Source organism: Miniopterus schreibersii (assembly GCF_964146895.1).
Source record: "Miniopterus schreibersii genome assembly, chromosome: 17".
Taxonomy (NCBI): Eukaryota; Metazoa; Chordata; class Mammalia; order Chiroptera; family Miniopteridae; genus Miniopterus; species Miniopterus schreibersii.
This window is the reverse complement of record NC_138117.1, coordinates 43,390,061-43,406,201: the sequence shown is the minus strand read 5'-3', so window position 1 is coordinate 43,406,201 and position 16,141 is coordinate 43,390,061. Positions and strand designations below refer to the sequence as shown.

The following is a 16,141-nucleotide window of genomic DNA, read 5'->3' as shown; positions in this document are numbered from 1 at the left end:
CTGTGTCTATGTTGTTGGAGCAGGGTCACTACGTATTATTTTAGCTCCCTCCAAGCACATTCACACCACTCCTACCCATTCTCTGCAGTATTTTCTCCTGTAGATTCCCCAGGAAGGACTCATGGGAACAAAATTCCCCAATTTCACTGAGGTTGAAAACAGCTTGTCAGTTTTGCTGGGTATAACACCCTTGAACCACAATATCTCCCATGTAATCTAAGTGTGTTTCTCACTTTCGTGATGTTCTAGTAACGCCTGTGGCCCTTGGTGTGCCATGTGCCTTGGGGACAGGTATCCCTCTGACTCCCTGATGCTCCCTCTGAATCCACTCCCCATTCTGGCTGGACCCCACTGTTCCAGAATATCTCCTTTGGTTTGAGAAAACCCTGCCTGCTCACAGTTCCACTTCCATGGAGCCTCACAAGATTGTTCACACTTTTGATCTGCTGACAACTGCAATAAACAGCCACTTAGAGAACTGGGGCAGCAAGCAGGTGGGAAAGAGGCCAGATTTGGAGTCCCAGGAGCATCCTCCAGGAACAAATGGGAAGAAAGGTAGCCAGGGGAGCAGGCAGGACTCTGAAATGAGGGTGTGGGGAACCCTTCTGGGCTGGGCAGGTGTGTGAGCGTGCATGAGTGTGTGGGTGTGTGAGATGGTGGTGGAACAGGAGGGCTCAGGGCAGTGCAGAGGGTGTGTGGCCTCAGTGCCCTGTGCACTATGACCCTAAATGTCTGTGGCAACACCTGGAGATCCATCATTTCTAGAATCAGCTCCTTGTCACACCTTCCCTGAACCAATCCTGGTCACAGCCTCATCCATCATCTCTCTGTGGCATACATCTCAGCACCCCCCCCCCCCAGCTCAGAGCCAATCTTAAGATTGAGGGGGACACGAGGTGCTTTAGGAAGCAGAGGCTCACCACTGAGAGCACACGCTTGTCACCTGTGGGCACACCACTCCCTGAATGCACAGCAATATATTCTACATGCACAAGGTAGAAACTGTGCTGGTCAAAAACCTGCGCACACACACCTGCCCTTGAGCAGCAGCACTTGGGGGGGCCATCAGACCTTGCCTCCCCGCTCTGACCTGTCCACCCTGCCCTGCAGTGGCCGTACCTGGCTCCACAGTGCCCAGGATGCCCTCAGGGTCAAAGCATAGCCCCTGTGATGAGAGGGCCCAGCTAAGTTATAGGGACAGGCACCTTCCTGTCCCCACTGGTTCCCCTCCCACCTCACTCTCACCACACTCCCTCATTCCTCAGATATTTTGACTCTGCCTGCAATCACATGCCCACTGCCTCCCTCTTGGACCAACCCCTGCCCTGGCTTTCATGGCCACCTGAGAACATGGGTAGAGTGGCAAAAAAATTGAGTCACCCAACACACATGTTCCCAGCTGAGCCTGAACAAGGAGATGCTTTCTACTGCAGGCAAGTGTGCTTTTCATGGTCTATTTGGAGCCACATTTTTGTGCTTTTTGTATGTTATTTTGCTGGTTAAAATAGCCCCCAGGCATAGGGCTAAAGTGCTGTCTAGTTTCCTAAGCAGGGGAGGCTGGAATGTGTCTAATGGAGAAATATGGGTGTTTGATGAGCTTCATTCAGGCTCCAGTTCTAGTGCTGTTGGCTGAGCTCAAGGCTCCTGAAGCTACAATGTAACTAAGTAATGTGTCTTTAAACAAAAACACACATAAAACAAGGTTGCTTTTGTTTCCAGTTTTATTGAGATACATGACATATAACATTGTATACATTGAAGGGGTACAGCACATTGAACTGATACATGTATATATTGTGAAATGGCCACCACAGTAAGTTTAGTAACATCCATCACTTAACATAGTTACACATTTTTCCCCCCTTGCGATGAGAACATTTAAAATCTACCCTCTTAGCAACTTCCAAGTATACAGCGCAGTGTCATTAGCCGAACTCATGATGCTGTGCCTCAGGGCCCTGCACTTGCCCAGTTCATTACTGGAAGTCTGCACCTTCGCCATTTCACCCACCCTCCAGCCCTCGCTTCTGCCAACCACCAAACTGATCTGTTTCTATGATTTTTTTGGTTCCAGGTATAAGTGAGCATACAGTATTTGTCTTTATCTGTCTGACTTATTTCACTTAGAGCAACACCCTCGAGTTCCGTCCATGCTGTCGCAAATGGCTTCCTTCCAGTGTGGCGGAGCGGCAGTAATATTCCCGGGTGGTGTTGGTGGTTTAAATGCCGCTGCTATGAACATGGGGCGCAGAGATCTCTTTGACATGGTGTTTTCATTTCCGTTGGGTAAACACCCAGGTGGAATTGCTGATCTACCTGGTAGTTCTGTTTCTAATCTTTTTGAGGAAAGTCCGTCCTGCTTTCCGTGGCTCCAGCGCGCCCGCGCCCACAGTGCCCGGAGCTCTCCTCCTCCCGCTCCGGCGCCCGAGCCCACAGTGCCCGGGGCGCCCCTCCGCCCGCGCTCGCGCCCACAGTGCCCGGAGCGCCCCTTCGCTAGCGCCCGCACCCACAGTGCCGGAGCGCCCCTTCACCAGCGCCCGCGGCCGCGCCCGCGCCGACACTTACTTCGTCCTCGCCTTTTCCCCTAAACGAGCTTCATCGCTGTTTAGAGAGAGGAAGGAGAGGGGAGAAAGAAACTGATGGCTGCCTCCTGCACGCCCCCTCCTGGGACTGAGCCCGGAACCCGGCCTGCGCCCCGACGGGAACCCAACCAGCAGCGTTTCGGTGCCGGCCGACGCTCAGCGCAAGAGCGGCTGGGCGAGGGGGCGCTCGCGGGTTGTGGTCAGCGCTCCCCAGTGACTAGCGATGCTAAGCTCCTTTCAGGTTCTGTGGGCTATTTGAGTATCTTCTACTCAGATCCTTCGCCCATTTCAAAATTGGATTATTATTATTTTGCTATTGAGTTGTGTTAGTTTCTTATATATTTGGATATCAACCCTTTACCAGATGTGTAGTTTGCAAATATTTATGTATTGACTCTTTGGTGAAAACATGGCCCTAGGCTAGCAGGGACCTCCCCTGCGTCCATCGCTGGATAATTCAGTGCCTGTGGTGACTTCGAAGAACAGAACTAACCTCAAAACATGGGAGGTGACTTTATTTGCAGCCAAGGAGAGTCCTTCGAAATACCGGCTTAAGACAGCTGGGCTCGGGACCGGTGGTGGGGAGCCGGGGGCGAGCTCTCGGGGCTCCGCTTGCCGCCCTCGGGTGGGCGTGGAGCAGCTGACGCGGCCTCTTCCTGACGGGGGAAACGTCCTCCGCTCTCTCAGGTTTCTTGACAGTTGCTGGAAGATGGTCAGAATTTCCTGTGAGAAGCGGGGAGCTTGGGGGTGGAACCCCGGGCCCACACGCCCGAGAGGGCACGCGGCTCCCGTGGGGGCTCCCGCGACGCGGCGGCTGCCTGGGCCCCACAGCTCGCGCGCAGCTGCAGCGGCTCGCGGCGGGCTCCGCGTCCACACAGCACTTAGTCGTGTGCGTGAGTTTTCAAAGCCCAAGTGCACGTCTTTCCTCGCTGACCAGCCTCGAAGGCGTCGCACCGACCCCGGGTTCGGGGCAGCCTCCTGGTGGTGTGGGCACCGGCCTGCGCGTGTTTTCAGTCCTCCCCGAGGGCGTCTGATTTTTAGAGAGCGGGAGGGAGGGAGGGTGTGCGGGAGGGAACCTCCGACGGCGGCTGCCCCCGCGCAGGCCCGCACGGCGGGGCACCCAGCGGCCGCCCGGTGCTGGCCGCCCAGCGCCGGCGGGCGCACTCTTTGGTTTTCGTTTTCACTTCCTCTGTCAGCAACTTCATGAACTTTGTCACTCCGCACAGCTGGGGGCGGGGTCAGACCTACGTTTGCTCCGGGACCCCGGGGGCGGCAGCCTCCGTTCCGTCGGCGCGCAGCGGCCGGGAACCTGGCGCGAGCCCCGCGCCCGGAACCGGGCCGGGCGCCCCGCCAGCCCGCGGTCCTCGGGCCCGGGCCGGGCGTTTCCGGGGCTGCAGTGGGCGTCCGCAGGCGCGGCCTTCAGAGGCGGGCGTGGACGCTGGGCGCTGGCGTCCGCCCCGCGGGGCCGGGAGCTCGGCGCGGCCAGTCGTACGAGAGCGGCTCTCGGGTCATCAGAGAACCACGACGGAGGCCGCACTGACCAGCGATGCCCTTCCCTGCCTCGGTCTCCCCGTAGTGTCCAATACCCCACCGCCAGGCTGGCCACTGACCTTAGAGGCACGTCGGGGGCGCCCTCAGACGTCACAGCTCGCTCCGCGCCCCAGCGCCCGCCCCGGAGGCCGGTCTCGTGGGAGAGGGCGCCCTCTGCTGTTCGTACCTGGGATAGCAAGTCCTCCCATGTGCTTCCAGGAACACTCTTTCCGTCTGATTTGGCCCCAAGACCAAACCCTAAAATCCCTCTCGAACTTCTGGGGGTGGGGCAGTCCTACCCTTCCCGGCGTCCATGCTGTGCCACCCAACATGGGCAGAGCTCGCTCAGTGCGGGAGCGCGGTCTACTGCCAACAGCGCGTCCGTGAGGGCGGGCTCCGCTGCGGGGCGCCGCCGGGGGCCCCTGGGTCGTCCTGGCGCTCGTACGCTCCCGACCCTCCGCGGCCAGGCCCGGGGGCCCGACGGCACAGGCCACGCGTTCTCCGCGGTCCACCCACGCCCACACCTGGTGTATTCGGAGGAGCAAACAAGCTCCACCCTGGGGGGCAGCCCCCTGCCCGCCCCCCTCGGGCACCCCCCCCCCCCCCCCCCCGTGAAAGTGATTCAGCACTCAGGCCCCTGGCATTCGGACATTCAACCGAAACATGAACAAGACTTTCTGGTCTTTGATTTTGTTCAAAGTGTCCAGATTTTATCATTTCTCAAAAGTCTTTATCTCACATTTCGGGGCCATATTGTCTGACTTAGATACAATTAAGTTAGAAGTCAAAGAAAAGATGAACACATTTTTTTTTACATGTAAAAATTAAAAAGCAGCACATTTCAAATTAACACAGTCTTTAAAAAGAGAGTAACTTTCACCCGGCCGGGCGTGGCTCAGCGGTTGAGTGTCGACCTAGGATCCAGGCAATCGGGGTTCAATTCCTGGTCAGGGCACATGCCTGGGTTGCGGGCTCAATCCCCAGTCGGAGGCAGCCACTCAATGACTCTCTCATCATTGATGTTTCTCTCTCTCTCCCTCTCCTTTCCTCTCTCTGAAATCAATAAAGACATATTTAAAAAAAAAAAAAGAGAGTAACTTTCATATTAAAAAAAAATACCTACAACAGATAAAAACACCACTTCTCGAAATGTTTGGGGTGCAGTGAAGGGTGGTGGTTTGGACAAAATTTATATCCTTCAGAACTTATATGAAGGAAGACTAAAGACAATATTCTGCTTAGAGACTCAGTCTAAGATTTTCATTTTGAAATAATTTCAAATCTTTAAAAGGTTGCAAACAAGTGCAAGAACTGTTCTGTGTAACTCCTTTACACAGATTTCCCAAAGTTTAACACCTTACATAACTATACTATAATGATCAAGGTCACAACGTTAACATTGATATGACTATTATCTAACCTACAGATCTTCTGATTTCACCAGCTGTCCCCCCAATGCCTTTCTCTAGTCTGCCCTCCAGTTGAAGACTAAAGACAATATTCTGCTTAGAACGTGGTTACCTTGCCTTCTTAGTCCCCTCCAACCTGGAACTAGTTGTTTGTCTTGATTTCTTTCATGACCTTGACACTTCTGAAGAGTAATGGCCAACTATTTTGTAGGAAGTCTTATCATTTGGGCTTGCTGTTTATTCATGATTCCTTTCAGCTTAAGCGTTTTGGAAAAATGCCACCTAAATGTGGTTGTGTTCTCAGCACATCACAGGACAAGTGAAGCTGACTTCTTTCCTGAAACAACTATTACCGTGGATTTTTGCCAAATGTTGATTGTTTGTTTCTACCCTTCTCTCTATACTGAACGGTTGGAGTTCTAATGCATTTTACTCTCTTTCTCCTATCCATACCCTGGGATGAACTTTTTATTTTTTATTTTTTCAAGTTTAGATTCCTTTGAGAAGGAAATGGGCCAATGCTTGCTTTTTTGCTGTTGGATGCTTCTTTCCAAGCATATGTATACTTACTCATACCTCTTTCCAGTCACCATCATATCACGTAATTCCTTCTCCTTCCATATTTTTTATCTCCTTTCTCCCACAGTGAGAATCCTGACTTGTGACATCATGTACTCAAGCAGTTTGATTATGATATGTCTGAGCATGTATTCATTTGGATTTTCCTATGCTGTATTCATTTGGCTTCTTAAATTTATAGTTTTATTTTTTCTTATCTTCTGTGTACAGAGTAACTTTGGTTTCTATCCTGGAATATTATGTTCTGAGACACCAAGTCTCCTTTCCATCTTGTGAAGAGTGGTTCGGTTTATGCTGAAAGTGCAGATCAACCTTCTGTGGGTTGTGGCTTCTATGTCAGTTCAGTTTTTAGAGGCTTTGCAGTGTTCAGGCACCCAGTGGCCAACCCAATACCTAGGTAGAGGTTATAGTTCAGTTCTTATAGTCTGTGTTGTTCAGGGCCAAATCCATGTATGCACAGCTCAGGAGTGAGCCTGGCTTTTCAAAAACTCCTTATGGAGTTTCTTTCCCAAGCTCTGTACTTCCTCCAGGACTTTCCAGTTACCTGGGGCTCCTCTTTTTGTTATCTAGTCAGAAATCTGGAGCTTAGCTAGTCCACAGTGTGGCATTCTCCCCACTCCTGCAGCCACAGGAGGTGGGAAGATGAAGAGAGAAAAACATCAATGGGCCTTAGCTCATCCTCTTGGGATCACAGCTATTCTGATTGGAGAGCACAGCTCTAAGGGAAGACCCCTAACCCCTTGTCCCTCCACCACGTGATCCTTTCCCCTCAGCACTGACTAAAGCTTAGGCCACCAGAAATTCCTGATGTCCTGTGTGGAGAAACAGTAACAGTAGATGGTGACAGGCCTTCCTAGCCAGTCCAGGGGACCAAGGAGCACTTAAATTCAGCATGAAAATTCACAATCATAGTGAAGGGAAGAGAGGTCCTGCTTCAAGCCAGGAATTCAGGGCTGCAGGCAACCCCAGAAGTCTCTTTGGCACAGAGGGAGCCAAGGTCCAGGACCGCACTGAACTGCAAAGGTGGGACACTGAGGGGCAGCCAACCCACCTCAGTCCATGGGGGGAATGGTGGCGAGTAGGAGATTGGGGGTAGGTGTGCAATTGTGGGGGGGGCAGGTGTGCAGACCCTGGGGAGAGGTGTGCATGTAGGGGGACTCAAGAATGGGTGGCCTGAGGAGATGGGAGTGGCTAGCAGGTGTGTGGATCCAGCCCTCCTGCGTGCTGGGGACATGCCACCTGCCCCACTGCATAGATGTTGATGTGAACAGACTGACTCCATCTTTGTGGACCCCGCTCTCTCTCTATTCAAGCTTCAACTCTGACTAACCTGACTGGTCCCAGCCAGCAGACACAGGCCTCATAGATAATGATTAGCTAGGTTCTGTAAGCCTATGCCATGTAACCAATGCAGGTTCCTGTCAGGAACGGTGCAAAAGGCAGAACAACTGAGACAAATATCAAACTGGTGTTGGCATCAATTCTATGCACTTATCTGCCATAAGACCACCAGAAGGAAGGTGAGTTCCTGGCCTACCCTGCACTCTCTGCCTTGTCAATCACCAGTAAGTCAGCTACTGCAAAGCATTTATGTAACCATTGCTGTGTATGGGAGGTGACCTGTGCAGAGTGCTGGGTCGCCTCTGCTCCATCCCTGGAAGTAACTACCCAACAATAAATCCTTCTATAATCTACAAAGTTACCCGCTAAGGTTTTTGGTCTCAAGACACCTTTACAGTTTGGTGCTCACTGCACCTCCAGAGCTCATTCAGACACCCCTGCTCGTCCACTATGCTGAGGGCCCTACTCTCTGCCTTGTCCTCTGTCTTTCTGTTCTCCAGGATGTTCCATGGGTGACCCAGCTCAGCCTGGACAGCCGTGAGCTGGTCCTTAGCTTCACCTGTCCCGACCTGGTCCTCACCTGTGTCCCTCACCAAGGTGGTCCACCCCAGGCCAGGTGCAGGGCCGTCATGGGCACCTCCAGCCCTTCCATCAGCCTTCACTGCCTTCAACCAGGCTGCACACCAAACATGGGTTCCATAGGCCCCACCATCCCCTCCCAGGGTCTCTGCATCCCATCACCCTAGATGGGCCCCACCTACCCCCACCATGTGCCCCAAACCCTCCAGTCCCCCTTCCTCCTCCACACGGAGGCCAGCTGGTCCTTCTGAGAACCTGACCTGAGACTGTGACTCCTGCTTGCCCCGTGATGGGCCCAGAATGCAGGGGTTATGCCTGAGCTTGGCTGCCCAAAGCCCAGCTGGATGGTTTTGTCCAGATGCAACCAAGATCCAGGCATGAACGGCACATGACCACAGAGGTCTGCTGAGAGTTGGGCCAGAAGGATGTGGTTTGGGCACAGTGGGTGGAGATGGTAGAAGGAGCTAGAGGGGGTGAGGTTGAACAATAAGTTTATTGCCTCTGGAAGGAGTGAAGGTCGTGGTCCCAATGCCTGGGTGACACCCATGGCATAAATCTGCCTGGGCCTCCTTGGACAGAGGTGGCCAGGATGGAGGAGGAGCTGGCCAAGGAGACAGAGCAAGCTGCAGCCACCATCTGGCCTTGCCCAGGCTATTCTTGTCCCTCACCAGCCCTGGGCAGTCTGTTCAGGGCAAGGAACATTATACAGGGAGCCGTTACCCTAAACTAGGGATGGTTCATTCTCCTCCAAGGGCTAAATTCTCCAGGCTATGTAGGCAGAAAGAAGGATGGAAGAAGTAGCCTGGTCCTGGATGGAGGCAATGGCACCCTTCCCACTACCTCAAAGGCAAATGTCCCACCCAGTGTCAAAAAGAGAGGGAGACAGGACCAAGGCTTGGGCAGGAAGACAGGTTGAGCCTGCAGGGCTGAAGGGAAGACACTCACAGCAGGGCCTTGAGGAGGCTGAGGCCCAGTGGAAGCAGCAGCCCCCCTGGCAGGGGCCAGGGACCCCCTGGGGTGGGGGGCGCCGTGTTGCAGAAACTCCCAGTGCAGCACTGCCTGATGATCCTCCTGAGCAGCCGGTGGCCCGACAGCCACTCATATACCATGTTGGTGTTGGGGCATCGGGGGGCACAGCGCTTACTGAGCAAAACATTCATCCCTGATCCTGCAGAAGAGAGAGGGCAGGTGGCCCCTGGCCTCCAGGAAGGAGGACTCAGGGGGAGCCAGCAGGTGTGCTGTCCACATGGCCAGTGCCCTTGGAATCAGAGAAGAGCTGTCCCCACAAGCACTACCAGACAGTTCCTCCTGACGCTTTCACAGGCCAGTCCTGTGGAGCACAGCAACATGGCTGTCCAAGCTGTCCATGGCTGTCACCTTAAAGTCACAGCAAAGACAGGACCCAGGACTACTGGTCCTGCTGGGGGTTCTTCCCTGAAACCATTCATGGCCCTGGCCACCCCAGCCAGCTTTGAGAGAGAAGCAGAGGACAGGATGGGGGCCACAGAGACCCAGCTGTGTGCTCAGCCTGGGCTCAGTTGGGATCTCCCCACTGCTCCTTTAAGGACATGGCAGAGACTTTGAAGGAACCATTGGGGGAAGCAAAACACTCAAAACAACCCAAACTATAGTAGGAGAGACCACCTTGGGTGGAATCCACTGCTATTACATTGTATCATGTTATGTTTGTTTCGCTGAATTACTGTATTGTATGGTAATTCATTATGACATCTCTTCTCAGGCTACAGAGGATGCTGCTGTGGTTTGGGCTCTGGGCTCACCTGAAGGCAGGCAAGAGGCAGGACACTTCCTCCAGAAGCCCCCCAAGGCCCGACCTTGAGTAGCTGCCTCCCCTCCCCAAGGCTCAGGGTGGAGATCTCCAGGCAAAGGTGAGGGTCAGGCAAAGGTGAGGGTCAGGCAAAGGGTCTGAAGAGAGCCCTCCTGAATCCCAGAGTCCCCACTCTTAGGAAGCACCATGACACAGCCTCCAGCCACCGCCATTTAGGCTGAGAAGCTGTAACTGAAAACTCCCGTGGGACCACAGGTAAAGAAAACAAAACCGGAGGGGGAAAGGTGCAGATACTTAGTCAAAGAGCTTGTGCCCCTGTCAGCCATCAGCAAATTCCTTCTCTCAATAAGGACAGGGGGTGCTTCCAAAGGCATGCCCTCAGAGACAGGCATCCTGTGGAGACCGTTCAGGACCAGGAGGAGGGGCGGGGCCTCCATGCTGGTACAAGTCCACCTTGAGTTTTAACAGAAAGGTAAAGGTGGAAGGAGCATGTTACCCATGACACTGGTGTGATATTGGCCATAGGGGTGGACAGCCCTGTCTGCCAGTGCCACGGAGACAGAGGCCACCTCCACAGCAAGGCCACAACCTTAACTGTGCCTGCATTTCTCATGGGCCCTTCCACTTATGGATTTATCTCCAGGGAGCCCAATAATTGAGCAACCTGCACTTTCTGGCATGGGTACTGGAAAGTCAGGGGGCGGGAGATGAGAGGTGCATTCAGGAAATTAGTTAAGAATGATGCCCAGCCTGGCCCCTGGGACTTGCAGCCAGAGAGGAAGCAGCTCTGCTGTTGCTGGCAGGTCCCCAGGGACCTGGCACCATGTAACCAGCACCAGCAAACCATGATCACGGATTCTGGAGGAATAGATGGTCTGCCCACCTCTGGATGTCTTGACATTTGTACACTTGTAGTGGTTTGCCAGTGATATTTCGGTGGGCTCCAGGACGTGTTCAGGCCTGGGTTTATAATCTCCTGTAAGGCTTGTTTTCGAAGTGGACTCCTACCAAGTGAGCCCACAGCCAGCCCTGTGGGTGGGTGGCCTGGCGAGCAGGTCCTGGGCGCAGAGTAGCCTGGCTGCCCCTGCTCCCGGAGCCGTCCCTCCGCCCGTCCAGCCCTCCGGTAAATTCAGTTACCCCAGAGCCTCAGGCCTGCTGATGGTCCTGGGGAAGTGACATTTGGTAAATCGCCCTTCAAAAGGAGGGGGAAAACGCAGCCCAGATTCAGAATCCGCGCGGGGGAGAGCTGGAGGGGTGCTGTCTGCCCGAAGGTCCCAGGGCACCCCCTTCGCCCCCATCCCTGCAAGGAGCCCAAGGATCCAGCCAAGTGCCAGTCCCGGAGACGCTGCGCCCCGCCCGCGCTCCCGGGACTCACCGAGCGGGAACAGGACCGCGTGGGAGACGCAGACGCGGTCGGCCGGGGCGCACGCGGCCGGCCTGCAGCGCGCCTCCGAGGTGACTCTGAAGCATCGGAAGCAGGTCAGGTTCACATCTGCGGGGCGACCCCGGCCCCGCTGGAAGGACTGGGCGCGCCGGGGTGCCCAGCGCACCAGCGCAGAGAGCCCGAGGCGCGCGCCGGGCCGGAGACCCCAGGGCCCCGCGGCTCCCGGGCCGCCCAGCGCACCCCTTACCTGCCCGTGTGGTGCCGCCAGCAGGGTCCTGGGGGGCAGCCGCAGGGTCGTGCCGGGCCAGGACTGCACCCTGGCCCAGCAGCAGAGCCCACAGGACTAGAGCCAGTTTCTCCATGACGCGGGAGGGCTCAGCCTGAGGGTGGAGAGGTGGAACCGAGAGGGGTGCTGCACCCTGAGCGCCCGACACCCCGGCTGCACCTCCCTCCCCGCGGCCCGCCCGCCTGGGCCCGGTCTTTCCCTGCCCCTCCTTCCAGTGCCCACCGCCCTCTGGCTGCACCTCAGCTCCTGCTCGAGGGGGGCCTCCTGGGGCCCCGGGGGGCGGCAGCCTCAGCCTCCAGCCCCTGGAGCGGCGGCGGCCAGGGACGGCCTCCCCGCGGCCCCCTCCCCAGCCGGCCCCGCGTCGGCCCTGCCGCACCTTTTCCTTCCCGTAACAGGCCCCTGGGGGGCAGGGCCTGGTTCTCGCCGTGGGGACACGGGGGCAGATTGGAGCCCACGGATGGCTGAGACAGAGAGGTGCCTTCCCTCAGGGGCGGCTGGGAAGTGGTCTGGCGTTGGAGGCGGTGGAGAAACAGGGAGGGCTTCAAGGGGGAGGAGGGAGCAGGAGGGGGAGGAGAGATCATTGGAGCTAGAGAAGGGGTGACATTGGGACGATTAGAGATGAAACTAAGTCCAGTGGCAGAAACACCATGAACCTGACCCAGAGCAGGAACCCGGGAGAGGACCGTGCTCAGGGCCAGGGGGTGGGGGTGGGGGGAAAGAAAAGAAGGAGGGAGGGAGGGCAGGGGGAGGAGGCGATCAGATCACAAGTACTGAATTTTGAATCTTTTCCTTCTGAGTGCTTGGGGCCACTTTCCCGTGGGAACGGTGGTCTGGGAGGCCCTAGAGCAGGGAGGAGAGCGCTGAGCTCCGCTGAGCACCTATCACCTGGCTCCAGCAGGCACAGCCTGAGGCCCCGCTGTTCCACAGGTCCGCAGCTGGGCGCGACAGAGCTGTGCCGCATCCAGGACTCCGCAGGCCCCGGGGCCCTGCAGAGGGGTGGCAGCCCACACACACACACCCCACTTCACCTTATAGTCCCTACAAATTCTTCCCTCTGTCCTGTCCTTTATTCCTGTTTCTCAGGAGCCTGCCCTCACAGGAACTAGTGTTGAGAAGATCCAGTGACAGTTGTTAGGCAAGAGGGCTTCTGTGGTGGGTGTGGGGACCACTGCGAGGGTTGGCAAGTGGGAACTGACAGCCAAGCGGACAGTGGGGTCAGGGATGGAAAGTCACCAAGAGGAGGCACAGGGGTGCGGTTCTAGACTGAGGGGAAGACTCAATACCGTTAGGGTTTAAATTCTCCCCAAATTGATCTGCACATTCCTTGCAGTGCCGCCTGCCCACCTCAGCTGGCATTTGTGGAGAAATGAGAGAGAAATCACTCAAAACTCCATGAAAGTGCACAGGGGCTGAGACAGCCAGGGCAGCTTTGAAAAAGAGGGGTGAGTCTGGAGGCGCCACCCAATCCGGAGTCTGGCTCCAAGGCTAGTACACAAAACCATGGTTCTAGGCGTGAGGATGGGTAGACATATAGATCAACGGGACAGAAATATGGATTCAGAAAGAAACGAACACATATATGGTCAATCAATTTTTACAAAGTCATCAAAGGTATGTGGGTATCATTGATTTCAAGAAAATCTCACCCTATTAGGTGAATTGGGGTAGATTTGATTAGCAAAAATATATATTGTCACCCTGGCTAGGTGGTTCAATTGGTTGGAGCATCATCTTGTACACCAATAAGGTTGTTGGTTCGATCCCTGGTTGTGGTGTGTAGGGGAGGCAACAGATCAGTGTTTCTCTCCCCCCCCCCCAAAATAAAAAAAACATATCCTTGGCTGAGGGTTAAAAAAATATAATGTGCCCTGGCTGGCTTGGCTCAGGGGTTAGAGAGTTGGCCATGGGCTGAAGGGCCCCGGGTTGGATTCTGGCCAAGGGCACGCACCTCGGCTGCAGGCTTGGTCCTGGCCCTGGTTGGGGCACATGGGAGGCAACCAGTCGATGTGTCTCCCTCACACTGATTTTCTCTCTCTCCCTTCCACTCTCTGAAAAGCAATGGAGAAAATATCTTCAAGCCAGGGTAAAAATACATATATATTTTGTCCTACAACATTGCTTAGTTGGAAGGGAACAGGTTCTGATTAAAAAGCAGGCATTCATTAGATCTCTCTGCCATTTGTGCAGAAGCTTTACTCTGAGGGAGGAGGCAGCTCAGTTGGGTGTGGTTAAGAACCTATAAAGTAGCTCCAGGATCTGCAAGGGCCTTAGTAGCTTCCCCTCTTGTGGTAATTTCAGTTGCTCCTAAACTATTAGTGAGAAGGAGGAGCACCAACGCATTGTCCTTAGAGTAACCTTAGTCTACTCTAGTCTTCCTTCTTTCTTTTTTCTTCTTAAATCCCACTTCTGTCTTCTATAACCCTTTTTAAGGTGGCCTGGCTCTCTACAATAAAAACAGACTCCTCTGCATGAGATTCCCAGCAAACCCCCTTTAGTAATTCTGTTTTGTTCCCAGAAGCCAGTAGGTATATTAATTAGGAAAGGTCAGAATAACCAGGCCCATATTCTCTAACAGTTAAAATACATTTCTTTGTAACCATTAAGGCTCTGGAGGAAGTCGGGGAAATCTTTAGGTAGATTCCCTAATTCTGTTCTAGTCTAAGGAATGTACACAATCACTGTCTTTCCAGGTAAGGAATAAAGGTTGATTTTCTGGGAAATGGCAAAGAAAGAACCTCAAGACATTTTGGGAGACCTCAAAAACTCCAGGAATTCACCTAAACCTATAGGTATTGCAGGCAAAACCTGATGGCAACTGTGTGGCTTGGCTTCTTTGCCCTGAGAGGCTACTTAAAGTTCATTCTGGACATTTTTGTTGTTATGATAAGGGAAAACCCGGTCTCTAAAATGGCCAACAGTGCCCCCCCTTGCCATCCTGCTATGATCCTGTGAGCCCCAAACCAGAAAGGGCTTTTCCCCGCCCTAAGTAAGATGTAGCTGCCACGTGGGCGGGAGCATGGACGGTGTATAACGCCCTGCTCGATTGTGCTCGGGGCTCAGACTTTGGACTGGGACTCCTCTGGGCCTGCCAGCGTAAAATAAACCTCCTGAACCCCGAGCCTCCGAGTGCCGCTTGGTCTTTCCGTAAGGTGAGCGTCTCCGGTTCCACAACATTTTGGTTCCCTGACCGGGAAGCCCAGCCGCGCTGGCCCCTTGCAGCCACCGGTTTGCGTGAGGGCGCTGGGTGGCGGACGAGGAGGAGGAGTCGCAGAGGAGAAGGCGCCCTGCCCTGACTTGGCAGTCTCCCAGCCCGCTGCCTCCACTCGCCCGCACCACAGTCCCCACCGGACTCGAGGAGGCCAGGCGGGACAGACCAGGACCACGCGTGGGACACGGCAAAGCCCCAGGGCCCGACTGAGTTAGGTGTCCCGAATGGGTGGAAGGGGAGCCTGATCACCTCCCAAGGACCTCTAGTGGTCCCCAGGTAAGGTTAATCAGGGAGGGAATGTGACAACCTCTGAATGACTGTGAGAGTGACTGTGAGAGTGAATGTGTCTGTGGTCCCACGGCAATAGCCACGGGATCTGAGTGGGCTCCAATCCGTGTCCGTAGTCGGCTGTAACGACGTAACGGTGATTCAGCTTTGCTGACCAGGCCCGGGGATTATACGGGTGCACCTTAGTCAAGGCCGGCCCAAGTTGCGGCGAGGCAGCGGACAGCCAGGCATCTGAAAGGTCCCTCCGGGGACCCCCCCACCCTTTGTCTGTATCCGATACCATACACGGGACCATGGGAGGACCTCAGGGAAAGCCCACCGTCCTAGACCGTATGCTGAAAAACTTCGAGAAGGGCTTTTCCGGGGACTATGGCATCAAAATGACTCCCTGCACACTTCACACTTTGTGCGAACTTGAATGGACCGCCTTCAGGGTCGGTTGGCCCTCGGGGGAATCTTGGATGTCCCCACAATCCGCCAGGTCTGGCAAGTTGTCACTGGAAACCCTGGAAACCCAGACCAGTTTCCTTACATAGATTCCTGGTTAGAAATAGCGCAGACTCTCCCCCCTTGGGTACGGTTCTGCACCAATAGGCAGGGAGAGGCTGAGGTCTTCGTTGCTCAGCCTGAAGGAAAACAGACCCCTCGAGTTTTTGCGGGAGACGAAGAAGATGAAGAAGAAAGTTAGCCTCCTAGAAGCGGCCCTCAGAGAGGAGGGATTGGGAGGGCAAAAGAAGACTCACCCGCCAAAGGGGGGAAATCGATGGACCCCATTGGTGGCGGACCAGTGTGCCTATTGCAAGGAGACTGGGCACTGGAAAAATGAGTGTCCCAATAAAGGAAAACCTCGGAAACCTAGAAAATATCAAGGGGAGCCACAAGAAGGCAACCTTGTTGGGTTAGTCGGCATAGACTCTGACTGAAAGGGATCGGGCCCGATACCCCTCGGCCCCCATGAGCCCAAGGTCAGGATGGATGTTGGGGGCCAAAACGTGACTTTTATGGTAGACACCGGAGCAGAACACTCGGTAGCCACTATGCCTGTGGCACCCGGCAGGAGGACAGCCACAATACTTGGAGCGACCCTTCTGCCAAGCTCGCTGTGTGAACTCGGGGGCCATCGGGTGTGGCATGAGTTCCTGTACATGCCTGAATGCCCCATCCCT

General features: G+C 54.8%; 1 protein-coding gene across 1 annotated transcript; it reads right to left on the bottom strand.

Moving 5' to 3' along the window:
• Positions 1 to 8,961: 8,961 nt before the first annotated feature.
• Positions 8,962 to 11,555, bottom strand: LY6L (lymphocyte antigen 6 family member L; the record flags this gene model as incomplete). Its single annotated transcript, XM_081116917.1, has 3 exons — positions 8,962 to 9,188; positions 11,185 to 11,301; positions 11,441 to 11,555. The coding sequence occupies 3 exons, from the start codon at positions 11,553 to 11,555 to the stop codon at positions 8,962 to 8,964; spliced, it is 459 nt and encodes a 152-aa protein (XP_080973043.1).
• Between the last annotated feature and the right edge of the window lie 4,586 nt (positions 11,556 to 16,141).